Consider the following 12,470-nt stretch of genomic DNA (forward strand, 5'->3'; position numbering starts at 1 on the left):
CTGAGACTTTGGCAACATGAACAGAAGGGTCATTCAGAAGGGCTCTAATTCGCGGACGAGCATCACTAGGCTCTTACAGTCTTATAGATGATGTCATACGTTTGCATCCATAAATGGAATCTAATTAAACAGTGTTGAGTTATTCCCATTTGGCATGGTGTCAGGCCTTTGAGGGAACCAACAACACATCCATTGATACCACTGTAAGAAAAGTAACCATAATGCACATTTTTATTTTTATTCTCGGTTGTTATATTAATGATCACTTCAGTTATCCCACAGTTTGTATGCAGAGCTGCTGACTTAATCTGACGGCAATCACATTACATCATCTACATTAGTTCCTCTGTCTTCAGCAGCTTTCTGTATTCTTTTGCCTAGATACCTTTGGGCACATACACAGAGGAGCACTTCACCGAGGGGAAAGCCCAGGAGCAGATTGACAAGTTCAGGAGAGAACTGAAGAAGATCGAGGACCACATCCTGAAGCAGAATGAAGGACTGGAGCTTCAGTACCTCTTCCTGCTGCCCAGCCGCATAGAAAACAGCATCACAATATAGAAAGACTAACAGTCTGTTCCAAGAGGGATTCATTCTGTGTGGTATCTGGACATCGCTCACATTTGTTTTTACTTTGGCATTTAAAATGGTTTTGATCATGTTACAAAAGTCTAATGTTATTCAATATTGTATAAAATAGGAAGAACTAGAAAATTAAAGGGAAACGTTTATTTGTGTGAAAATTTTTTATTGACAATGACTTATCTCTATTAAAGTCGTGTAAAGAGGAATCAATATGTTTTAGGTTTATTTAATGGTTTTACTGTTAGCCAGGCATCAGGTTAGACACTGAATTACAAGCATAATTGAAGCATGAAATATACCTTTGAGAAAAATATACAAGAATTGCTTTAGTCTGAAAATGTGATAACTTGTGTTCAACTGGGTAGGGGGTCGATAGTCAGTGGACAGACAGTAAGACCAACGTGGACATTCACTTCCGACACCAGATACAGTGGCAACCATCTCCCACCTGTCAGAAGTGAGCAAGAACATCTACTGATGAAGACCACGAGATACAGCTAAGGAATGTGCGGAACAGAGAAAGGCCACGTCTCTAGTTCTGCTGTATCGACTTCGATCACCTGTTTTTAAACTGTCCGTATCGAATTCAAACAATCACAGTGACAGATCGTGGTGTGTTCAGCTGAAAAGTGGACTGTGAATTGGCTGTACTTGTGTGGGTTTGAAATTTAAGGAAAGATGAGCTGGAAGTGAACTGTGAAATGAAAGGCTTATGTCAATAAAACAATGTTCTAACTCAGTTGTCTATGCTCTTTTTAAATTCTAAAAATGCCTACAGTGCAACAACAATCCTTTGGATCCCACTGGCACAAAACTACAGAATGTTGACTTTAGCGAGCAGTTCACTGTTACCGTTATGTTATCCGTCATGTGTGTTTTTGGAGCTTGAAAAGAGCAGAGTGTAGTGTGAGCAGTGTGTAAGATCTGCTCTGCTTGTGACTCTGATGGACACATTGGAACAAATAACCGATTACCGTCAGCACAATCTGGTTGACGTTAGAATAATAATAAGAAAGACAACACTCAGAATATGATTTCTCTGCGGTTTGCTACGGACAGAAACAAAATGAAATGAATTAATAACTTGGATCTAATGATTAGTATTCCAAACATAGGTAGATACTCGCAATAATCAGAGATACATTCCCTTGTACAGCACAGGAGGTATGAAAGAGGAAGTCAAGATAACATACTTAACAACCTTTAAAAAGGTCCAGTGTGTAGGACTGAGCTGCATTTAGTTTTGAGATGGCAGATTGCCTTCACCCCCATATTCCAAGTGTATTGGCGTTCCCTTCTTTATGGAAACCCCATGTCTGCCAAAAAAAAAAATCCTACACACTGGGCCTTCAACAAATGTAATTATTAAACAAACGCATTATAATTTCAGCACTTGTGAACAGAGGTAGAGTTAATCTCATTATAAATACATCAAGGTCCAGAACAATGACTTGCTCTCACACAGCATTCAGTCTCACCCCTATAGCTTCTCATTGAAAATGTGCAACCCCGACACAGTCAGGTCAGTAATCAGAGAACAGGTGAATGTCCAAACGCCGCCCTCGTGCTGTCGGGGTGCTGCTGGGTGCTCCTCAATCCAACAGCCGGCATTAATGCACCAGTTCCTACAGAACATCAGAACAACAGTCATTTCATTCTTTCCCTCCTGTTGGCTGCAAGTGATGTCAAAGCCGGTTTGTTTATTGTGCTTTTTTTGAATTGTTATCTTACAACAGAGACCGACCAAAACACTAAAGCCTTGTGCTTGTTATAAGATATAAAAAGTACTGCTTTGAAATATGTTTTTACATTATTTTTTTTTACTGCAGGTTCGAAGCTGAAACAAATAAGGTTAAAACTGTCATACACAACGTAATAATACATTTACTACAACTTTACTTTCATACATACATTTAACGGAATACACAAACGTAGTTATAGTCAGATCTACTCGTGCACTAATGATGAGGCAGTGATATCATGAGCAATATTTATAATCAGTTTACACATTCACAGAGTATGTGATTATTTTTGTGTCAGACATCCTTCCTGCATTCAATAACTAACTGTGTTTGTTGCCTGGATTATGTGTTTAGAGCTTGTCAGAGGCGCCACTCCTCACCTCAAACTATCATATGTCAGTATCAGAGGCCATGTAAGGTCAGGACCTGGCCTTGTTCACAGGGAGGCTCCTGGTTTGTGAAGACTCAATCAGCTAAAGGCCACTAGCTGCATGGCTGACTGTGCTAACTAGCTAACAGCAGCTACAGCCATATATAGCTGCACCAAATAATTATCAGCAGCAGTTAGTGGTTCCTCTGGTGATTTGAGAATTGAAACTGTTTCAAATATTCAGTATCGATACCTATCGATATTTTGATAGCATTGACATCACGATACTACAGGTTTACCGATTACCGTCAGCACAATCTGGTGGACGTTTGGTGAACTAATCATCTCTGTTCACCGTGGTCTGGCCCTTTCAGGAGTTAAAAAAAATGTCAATAACAATGATCTCAAAAAATCTAAATAAATGAAATCACCTTCTGCTTATTGAGCCTCATCTGGCAACAAGCGAAGGCACCAAACAGGATGTAGACAGCAGCTGCTATGAAACAGTTGTAGCCCACACTGTTGTACAGGTCGTAGATCCGCTGAGGGTTTGTACTGAAGGAAAAAAAAATAATTAAAACAATACAGTCAGCGAGAAAGTACATAACGTTCAATACACTCACTTAAATCCGTTATAGCTGCCATGCTGCCACGGTCAGAAGTTTACGTAGACTGGTTAAGAACATGTATATCATGTCAGTGAGTTCCAATGATTTCTACCGCTCTCATTCTTCAGTGATGGAATGAGTGGAACACACTTCTTCAAAAACAAAAAAAAAAACCTTCATGTTTGTTGGCTTCAAATCTGAAGTTATTATAGGACTTCAGAAACTGTGACCAAATCAGCTGGCTCAAAAAAAATACACACAGTAACTTAAACAATCAATTAAGATTGTTATGGAAAGTTGTGTGAATCAAATATTATGTGTAGCATGGTCTCTTGACTTCTTCTGAATGATTCTGATTGATAACAATGGTGACTTTTCTGGGCCCATTTTGATAAGACTTGTTTGGTACACCCATTAGACTCAGCCACAAACCCAACAATGGGAAAGTCTAAGGAGCTCAGCACATTATTGATTTGAACAAGTCAGGAGAGTCACTTGGAGCCATTCCAAAAGCAATTGTGCAAACAACTGTGAGTATTAAGTGCATGGCACAGGTGTGTCACTACCACGATCAGTAAGAAAACACAAACTATCAGCTGCAGCTATTGGATGGTCAAGAGTCAACCAAACCACCAAAAGGCAAGTCAGCAATGAATTAGGAGCTGCTGGAAGACAGGTGTCACTGTCCACAGTCAAGTGTGTTTTACATCAACATGAGCTGAAAGGCCTGAAGGCCTTGATCCACAAGAGGCACCTAAAAGCTCGACTGAAGTTTGCTGCCGAAGAAAAAGAAAAGAAAAAAACCTTCTGGAGGAAAACTCTGTGGTCAGATGAAACTGAAACTGAGCTGTTTGGCCACAATGAGCAGCAATGTTTGAAGGAGCGAAGGTGAGGCCCTTAACCCCAAGAACACCACACCTACTGTCAAGCAAGTACTGGTGATGGTAGTACTATGCTGTGGAGCTGTTTTACTGCCAGTGGATCTGATGCGCTGAAGAAGGTAAATGGAATAATGAAGGAGGATTATCTCCAAATCCTTCAGGAAAACCTAAAATCACGAGGCAGAAGATCGATTCTATGGTACAGTTGGGTGTTCCAACAGGACTGTGATCCCAAACACACATTAAAAAGTGGTGAGGGAATGGATCAATCGGGCTACATTTGAGGTTTTGTAATGGATATAAAACCAAATATTAGAATTACTGAATGTATAGTTCCTTATTTGGTAAAATACTTGCAATCTTGCATTATTTAAAAGAGTCAGATGAGAAGATAAATATCTAGATCTTTGTTATGTACAGGTATGGATGTGCCTAGTCTAGCTTAACACAGGGACAGAAGTGACATACAGCAGAGCTCTAGTGATGCCATCGTGAAATGCAGTGGAACTCAACAACAAAGCTGTAAAGGCAGATCTGGAGAGAGGTGCGACGGTAAAAGCCTTACTCTTCGCGGATGTCTTTATATGTCAGAGGCACGTCTTCGATTAGCACCGCCGAATGTGTGGTGAAGAAAATCCCCAGTATGGCCTGATGAAGATGAGGGAGACTTGGGTTAAATCATGGGTCCCACAGTCAACGCGGCAGGCTCGATGGATTGTGTTAAGGCTACCAGTAAATGAAACTGAAGCAGAAGAAACTTAGCTGAGATTCAATCAGTGTTTTGGTTAATAATGGTAAACATATTTGAGGCAACACATCTATATGAACACCAGACATAACTAATAATATTGCCACCGATATGTATTTCTTTGAATCAATGGGAATCAGAGTAAAATGTTCAAAAGAATGAGAACACTATACTGTTCACACTGTCCTGCAGATGAGAATCAATCTGTTTATCCTAACATTGCATTTCTCCAACTTTTGTTTTCTGTTCCCACAAGCTGTGTCCCGCTCTCACTCTGTATAGCTTCGTCGTTTCCCTCCTCCTCCTCCTCCCTTTTCATCTACATCAACCTCTCCTGGCTCCTGCTGTCTCACATACAGATGGCTCTCGGTCGTCACACCCTGGGCTCCACTGGATCATCGATCTCCTCTGTTTCACCATCTCTTTACATCTGTGTTTCTGATCAATGTGATGCCTCTTCACTCTGATCGCTCTGTTTTACTGCCAATCATCTTGTGTGGCCTGCCCTCTTCCCTCCTCTGCGCTCTTCCTGAGGCATATATTCAAAACAATCAACTTTAATAGAATGAAAATGTTTCCATATTTTTAAAAGGCATTTTCCCGTGCTCCACTTCGACAATCCTGCAATAATTTACGTTTAGCTTTAAATGTTAAAGATAGATTACTATAACTCGACTTGAAAGTTCTACAGGCTAGAAGCTGTGGCGGAAACTACCTGTGACGTAATGTCTTCTCAGTTAAGGAAGACTGTGTTCTTATGTTGTAGCTTCGCTGTGGTCCTCCGAAAATGAAGACACGACGACTGACAGCAGAAAGAGAAAGGACAACAAAGAGTCACGCTCACCAGCATTATGACACCCCACATGCTCAGCACCATGCCACACGCGGCGAGTTTAGGTCCACAAATTAACACGCGCATTATTAAAGTCTGGTTAAGAAAAGGCAGGCGGCTCGCGCTCACTAACTCCACTGACTTTCTGATGATCATTAGTTCAGTCAGGTGACTGTGATTGGATACCGGAAGTGTCCGGGACGTTGAAAGCATGTACATATTTATGGACGTTTGAGCTCGTTTTAAGAAAATGTAAATTAAAATAATTAAATATGCCACATTTTATTGATGGTTTGAAATGGCCAAACGCAATTGAGTATGTCAAGAATAAAATGCGTCCATCAGACTAGTATTACTGACAACTGTTGGTGTAAAGCAACACTTCTTTAAAACGTTTTAGCAAGCTATTCAACAATGTTTATCCTTCTGCACTAATGATAAAAACGATGTGGCCTTCACATGTTCAGTCACATCCCCGGCGACGTTATACAAAGCCGGGCGCGAACGCAGCATGACGTACTACTACGCTGCGTTCGAGTACTAGCGGATAAAACAAACTTCAGCCCACACAGACAGCAAAATGGAACATAATGCAATAATGTCGTTCTTATGTCGTGTACTATCAAAATGGGTTTTTAAAAACATTGTTATTGACGTTGCTCCACACCTGCGTTATCCATTTAGTCTGCTAAACTTTTTTCGCGCCCACCTGCTTCTGTTGCTTTGGGGCATATGAGGGCACAACACACGGACCTATGCACATTTTGAGAACCTTATTATTATTTTGAGAGCATTTATTTGCGATGGCAAGGTCATAATTTTGAGAAAGCATCTCATTATTTTAAGAAACTACGTCTCTATATTGAGATAGTTATTATTTTGAGGTACCAAGTTTTTATTCTGAGAAAATCTCTCCGTACATTGTAATTCATTAAAGGATCGCTTTTTGTTAGTTTTTTTAAATCAGCATTGGCGGGAAAGGGTCTCAATACACAATACAAACATGGAATTTACGAGGGGACTTTGAAGGCAACACTAGCCGTATCGTTGCATCCATTGACTGATCTGTTCCCGGCGGTAATTCACCTGATACACCGGTGTTAGCGTCATGCAATGGTCCGTTCAAATGTCGGACTGTTCTAGCCGTCGACACTGAAAGCAACGGAAGAGCAGACTTCTAGCTGCTCTGCTAGCTAGCGTTACACCGAACGGAGCATCAAATGCTACCTAGCTACACTGTTAGCATCTTAGCAGCTGTTCCGTCCGCCCGAAGGCATCACAGAGTGCTATACAGTGTGTGGTACTACACAGAGCAGCACAATGACCTCAGCTTCCACTAAAGTAAGTCATTTTACACACGAACCAGCGAGATGTAGTTGGTAGTATCCTGTTCCTGCTCAGTGTCTGCCCCCCTGCTACTTCTGGTCATGCTGCGAATCGTTCGCAATGCTTAACACACTGTGCAACTTTTCATGTGATTGTATCTGCCACCCTGTTGAATGATTCCATAGAACTACATTTCCCAGTTTCACTTAATATTTCAGTCGTTTCCGCGCAAACAGTGTGAGTGACAGGAACACTGACAGCCACTGAGTCCAGCTCTGATGCTAGGATGGGTGTGTGTTCACAGGTTGGTGAGATCTTCTCTGCAGCTGGGGCAGCCTTCACCAAACTAGGAGAGCTCACCATGCAGCTTCACCCAGTGGCAGAGTCCAGTCCTGCAGGGTAACACATTTCTGGTTAATCCCCAGTTGAACAGAGTAAATTATGGGATTCTCTACATCTAGAATAAATGTATGCCGATGCTGCTGCTAACCGGGTAGTTTCCATCTTCCCTCCAGAGGTCAGACGAAGACACCAGTGAAGAGGAAGCTGTATGAGGACGGTGCTCTGCCTGCCCCCTCCGAGGGCTCCAAGAAGGTTATCAAGAAAGTCACCACTACCGTTGCCATGGCAACGCAGGGCACTCCAACCATCATCTCTGTGCCCACGGCTCAGGTTGTCGTAGCCTCAGGACGACAGGGCTCCCCCTCCAGCCAGGCCTCGCTGAAGAAACAGAAGACCGCAGGTGAGTCAGGAAAACTTACACATGTCATAAACAAAAAAACAGAAAACATTGAAGCAAAACAAAGTAGAATCCACATACTCTTTTTTTACTCACACAATATCATTTGACCAGTAATTTATCCTTGCTTGGCATTACATAGTTCCACAAGCATCATACAACTTTATATCTTGAATTTATCAAAGGTGATAACATCGCTTAACGTGTTGAACCGCTAGCTTGTAGTCTAGTTCGGGTTTATGAAATGTAAAATAATATATAAAGTTTTAAACTGTGACAATATGTGTAACATCTTTTGGCAACAAGTATGAGACAAATTCTAGCCGTCATTTATCTGTGGCGATGACGGATTTTTTTCGCAGTAATTAAATCGATCAATTTGTGGCAGTTTTTCTCCTGAGCTGTGTCAGTCATGATGTTATAAAGCAGAAATACAAGACAAGACGATTCATTTTTCTCTTTTTAAATCAACAACTGGAAGAATATCAATGGTGGCACCAGGCCACACAACTCTGTGTATTCCTGCTTTAGTACACTACATTTGGTAACATTGTACTTCATCAGAATGTGAACCTTTACATAGAACCTTACAGTATGAATCTAATTCTAAGAAAATCAAAAGATTTATTTAAATTCCTTTTTAAATGATAAAAAAAAAATATACAATAATTTTTGCTTATTTTAACTGGTATGAGGAGTTTTTCTTTCCGATTTCCACAAACGGGACTAAACTTTTTCATGTGTGTGTGTGTGTGTGTGTGTGTGTGTGTGTGTGTGTGTGTGTGTGTGTAGATGTGACCCTCAGTGCTCTGAATGACTCAGATGTCAACAGTGATCTCGTGGACATCGAGGGGCTGGGTGAAGGATCCAACTCCAAAAAACTAAACAACTTTGACCAAGGTAAAGTTCATGAACTATAATTCTGCAATCAGTTTCTGATGCAAAGTCTGTACGGCTGCTTCCAGCTGCTTCTGTTTGGATAACTTCAGGCATCTGACAACTTTGTTGAACGGTAAAAAAAAAAAATAGTTGGCGCAAAAAAACTTGTTCAGAAAAGAAGTGTTTGTATCCGTTCTGAAACACTGATGTTGAATCTAGTGTCCCTCAAGTAACACCCAGCCCTGTCCCATGCTACTGAAAAATGAAAATGAAAGTCACTGCACTGTAGTACTTGGGTGACGACATGGTCCTTCATTACCACCTAATATTGATTAATTCACTAACCACTACTACAAAGTACATTGGCTGGCTATTGAACCTTTTCTAAAAACAGAAACTAAAAATTTGTTAGATATCAAAGTGCAAAAAGAAGGCAACTGGACCTGCTTGAATTCCTTGAATAGGTTTCACGTCTCACCTGAAAGGCTTCTAAAGTGGGTCATTAACACTTTTTTTTTCGCTACATCGCCCTTCTTCTTGCCTGTGTATTTTGCCCACGCTGAGGCAGAAATCTTGTCCACCCTCAGGGCCCAGAGACACCAAACTGACATTTAAGAAATAGTGTTGATGAAGGCTAACTGTCGCGTGGCTTTACGTCTCCTGTGTCTCCTCGAGGAAAGCTGAACTTGAACATGCTGTGAAGATTACTAGCAAACAGCCATCTAGCTCGTATTTTCTGCATCTGCTCGAAAAGGTATAACTCCATGCCACCAGGTGGTGCTAGTCTGTATAAGTCTTTCAAAAAGGGAAACCAGATGACCCAGGACTGCTGATAACAGTTCATATCATAGAGCAGAATTTTTGACACCAGTCTGTCCAACCAAGAACATGTCTGATAAAAAGTTGTAAATGGCTCTAATGAAGAGGCAGAGCAGAGAAATTAGGAGAGACTGCACTAAATGGGTGGAATAATGAATACTACAGCAAAAGGCTCAAAGGGCTTTCTCCTTCCTTTGCCTATTTCTATTCTAGTGCACTGATTCACCTGGCAGAACAGCCAATCAGTGATTTCTCTTACTGCCACCAATTCTACATGCTGAAATGGCCAAAAAGCCGCTGACAAAGGCTAGAGAGTGCCAGTGATGCGCAACCACCACTAAAACTAGACGCGACAGACGCTCACCGTCAGCTCGCACCCTAACCCTAACCCTAACCCTAACCCGCACAGCGACAGTCGCCTGTCAACCTGGTGCTCCCGCGCACAAAGAACTCATGTGACCTTACACATCACACCAGGGATGTGTCAACAACTCACCTGAGATCTGAGCAAACCTCAAGATTTGAACAACCCCCACAGATGATTTATCGCTACGGACTCCTCACCAGTCTGTTAGCACTGAAGAAGCCTTCTGGGTAAGAGGTGAAACGTCTTCAAGAACTTGAGAAAGTCCAGTTGCCTTTTATAATTTCATATCAGGAACTGGACGACTGAGAACCTTCACAGATTTATGTTTGTGACATTTTAAATTCAGTTTGACAGGCTTGGAGCAGAGAGCCACAGACAGGGTACAGAAGTCAGAAAGCATTGCAGGACAGACTGACCCATTGTTCATTTTGGTATTTTCATGGAATTTGTTGACAGAGTGTGTGTATGTATGTATGTATGTATGTATATATATGTATATATGTATGTATGTATATATATATATATATATATATATATATATATATATATATATATATATATATATATATATATATATATATATATATATATATATATAATAAATATAGCATTCCTGGAGTTATTCCAGGAATTCCTGGAGTTATTCATTTTATATATATATATAAAATGAATAACTCCAGGAATGCTGTTTTTTGTGTCTCCATAGATAACCTGAACCTGGACTCGAGCCTAATCATGAACCCCAGCGACCTCCCTCCTCTGCTCTCCCGTTGACCGTTCACTTTCTGTCGACTTCATTGCCATGATGGACAAAACTATGAAAATGAGTTTGTAATGATCTGGACTTTGAGCCAGACTGACGACACACATTAGAGGAACTATAGTAGTACCGAACATAGTGTTGTGTCGTGCAGGACCACTTTTATAAACTTTAAAGGATCATTTAACGTTTTCCTTTTCCTGAGATTCTTTTTTTAACTTTTTATTTTAGATGGTGCCCTCCCCTTCTCATTGACTTTCCTTTTCGTAGGAATGTCCTGAAAACCAGAAAATTGAAAGACATTTTGTGGTGGGGAAACCCTTCCTTAGATTCATACTTAATTTCTTTAGAGAAAATAACAGGAAATCAACACCACGTAGCAGAGAAATTCAGCTGCACCAACAAGATCAAATACTCTTGATCTTACTTTACGTTTTTGTTTCCCACTGATGTGCCAATATTGCAAAAGGACAGCAAATATTTTTTATCAACAATAATATTTATTTCAGGTTCAGCACAGTACTGCTACATTTTGCAAACAGGTGTTTTGGTGTATGTTAACACAAGCCTCAGTTTACATTAGAATATTATCAGATATTAAGAGTATTTAGAATGTTGGACACAGCTGGTTGGTGTGTTTGTGTGTGTGTGACACAAACAGTTGTCAGATCATACTCTCCATAATTATCTCCTTTTCTATAACAATATAAAAACCCTTAATTCAAGGTCCATTGGCAATGATTTCCTTCTGAGCTTTGAACCAAAGTTGTCATGGCGATGACATCATCAAACTTGAACTGATGAAGGAGAAGTGGATGAAAGATTTGGAAAAGTGGAACTTGTCATTGTTTTCTCGTGTTCACTTTCTTTAAATCTCATGACTGCTTCAGACAGACAGTTGATCTGGCTCAGCAGGGAGAAAACAGCTAGTCTGTGCACCAACCAGCACCTCTAAGACTCACTGGTTCATATGTTGTTCATTATTTGTTTCTCTTTTCACAACAATGGAAAGAAGTAAGCGAGATATATGTGCAGTTACAGAAGGAAATGTGTGCTGGAACATCTTCCTGGCCTGGCTTTCAGCTATATTTCCATGTGGAAGTACTAGCAATAACCCATATTTATGATCAGACATGCATATAAAATGTAACTGTGGAAGTTTGTTTTTCCTCTGTCAATAATGTATATACAAACTGTTCTTTTTTTAGCGATGGTAGCATCATGTATGGCATGTTTGAGATTTAATGCAGAGCTATTTTCAAATAGCTATGTATTTAATATGATTTATTTTTTTATATGATTTTCCCCTTAGATTATATAGTATAGGTTATGTTGACTTGTCTGCCTTTCATAGAAAGCTGGATGATGATGATGATGATGATGCAAAATCACAAAATGATCCATATCAATAACTCAGAATATCTACTAAGGTATTCACAACCATGTCGTAAAAAGTATTTGATATTGTTGCTAATACTTAAATGTGATTTAAAAAAAAAAAAAGATTTCTGTAGAATGTCACTTTTTTATATACATGCACACACATCATACTTACCCTGATAAAAACTATCCATCTCAAACATGTATATTGTGCTAAAATGATGGGAAACTGGTGGCATTGACAATCACATTTGATAACCTAAAAATACAACACAGGTAATTAGTTTGAAATCATACTATCCATTCAAAAACAGTGGCATTTTCCTTTAAAGGTGTATAGAAGTAGACACTTGTAGTTTAATAGAGGCCCTTTAGGATTAAATGACTGTATGGGATTACATGCTGTTTTATAAAACTGATTTGACTGTACTGAT

General features: G+C 40.0%; 3 protein-coding genes across 5 annotated transcripts in view; 2 read left to right on the forward strand and 1 right to left on the reverse strand.

The window, feature by feature from the left end:
* alox12 (arachidonate 12-lipoxygenase) overlaps positions 1 to 1,324 on the forward strand; it is a 19,495-nt gene extending 18,171 nt beyond the window's left edge. For both annotated transcript variants that reach the window (XM_030430394.1, XM_030430395.1), the window contains exon 16: positions 382 to 1,324. In XM_030430394.1, coding sequence (XP_030286254.1) covers positions 382 to 561 — 180 coding nt within the window. In that variant the 3' untranslated portion in view covers positions 562 to 1,324. The remainder of the gene's footprint in view (positions 1 to 381) is intronic.
* Positions 800 to 7,403, reverse strand: rnaseka (ribonuclease, RNase K a). Of its 2 annotated transcripts, none has more exons than XM_030430398.1 (4): positions 7,130 to 7,403; positions 4,752 to 4,834; positions 3,129 to 3,252; positions 800 to 2,210 (listed from the first exon to the last, which is right to left on the reverse strand). In XM_030430398.1, exons 1-4 carry the CDS (start codon positions 7,193 to 7,195, stop codon positions 2,196 to 2,198), a joined length of 288 nt encoding a protein of 95 aa, XP_030286258.1. In that variant the 5' UTR covers positions 7,196 to 7,403; the 3' UTR covers positions 800 to 2,195. The 2 variants fall into 2 exon arrangements, with proteins under 2 accessions (XP_030286258.1, XP_030286257.1); XM_030430397.1 differs by lacking the exon at positions 7,130 to 7,403 and adding an exon at positions 5,779 to 6,737.
* Positions 6,812 to 12,470, forward strand: LOC115589490 (chromatin complexes subunit BAP18). The gene is made up of 5 exons (XM_030430396.1): positions 6,812 to 7,107; positions 7,397 to 7,491; positions 7,608 to 7,834; positions 8,624 to 8,731; positions 10,603 to 12,470. Exons 1-5 carry the CDS (start codon positions 7,087 to 7,089, stop codon positions 10,668 to 10,670), a joined length of 519 nt encoding a protein of 172 aa, XP_030286256.1. The 5' UTR covers positions 6,812 to 7,086; the 3' UTR covers positions 10,671 to 12,470.

Source organism: Sparus aurata, chromosome 10 (genome assembly GCF_900880675.1).
Source record: "Sparus aurata chromosome 10, fSpaAur1.1, whole genome shotgun sequence".
NCBI classification, from domain to species: Eukaryota; Metazoa; Chordata; class Actinopteri; order Spariformes; family Sparidae; genus Sparus; species Sparus aurata.

What these genes read in the sequence shown, in the direction of transcription:
- LOC115589490 (XM_030430396.1), top strand. Translation starts at nt 7,087, where the DNA reads ATGACCTCAGCTTCCACTAAA. An exon ending in TGACCTCAGCTTCCACTAAA is followed by an intron (nt 7,108 to 7,396) that starts GTAAGTCATTTT and finishes GTGTGTTCACAG; the next exon opens with GTTGGTGAGATCTTCTCTGC. An exon ending in ACTAAACAACTTTGACCAAG is followed by an intron (nt 8,732 to 10,602) that starts GTAAAGTTCATG and finishes GTGTCTCCATAG; the next exon opens with ATAACCTGAACCTGGACTCG.
- rnaseka (XM_030430397.1), bottom strand. Translation starts at nt 5,985, where the DNA reads ATGTACATGCTTTCAACGTCCCGGACACTTCCGGTATCCAATCACAGT. An exon ending in TGTGGGGTGTCATAATGCTG is followed by an intron (nt 4,835 to 5,778) that starts GTGAGCGTGACT and finishes CATCTTCATCAG; the next exon opens with GCCATACTGGGGATTTTCTT. An exon ending in TATAAAGACATCCGCGAAGA is followed by an intron (nt 3,253 to 4,751) that starts GTAAGGCTTTTA and finishes TTTTTCCTTCAG; the next exon opens with TACAAACCCTCAGCGGATCT.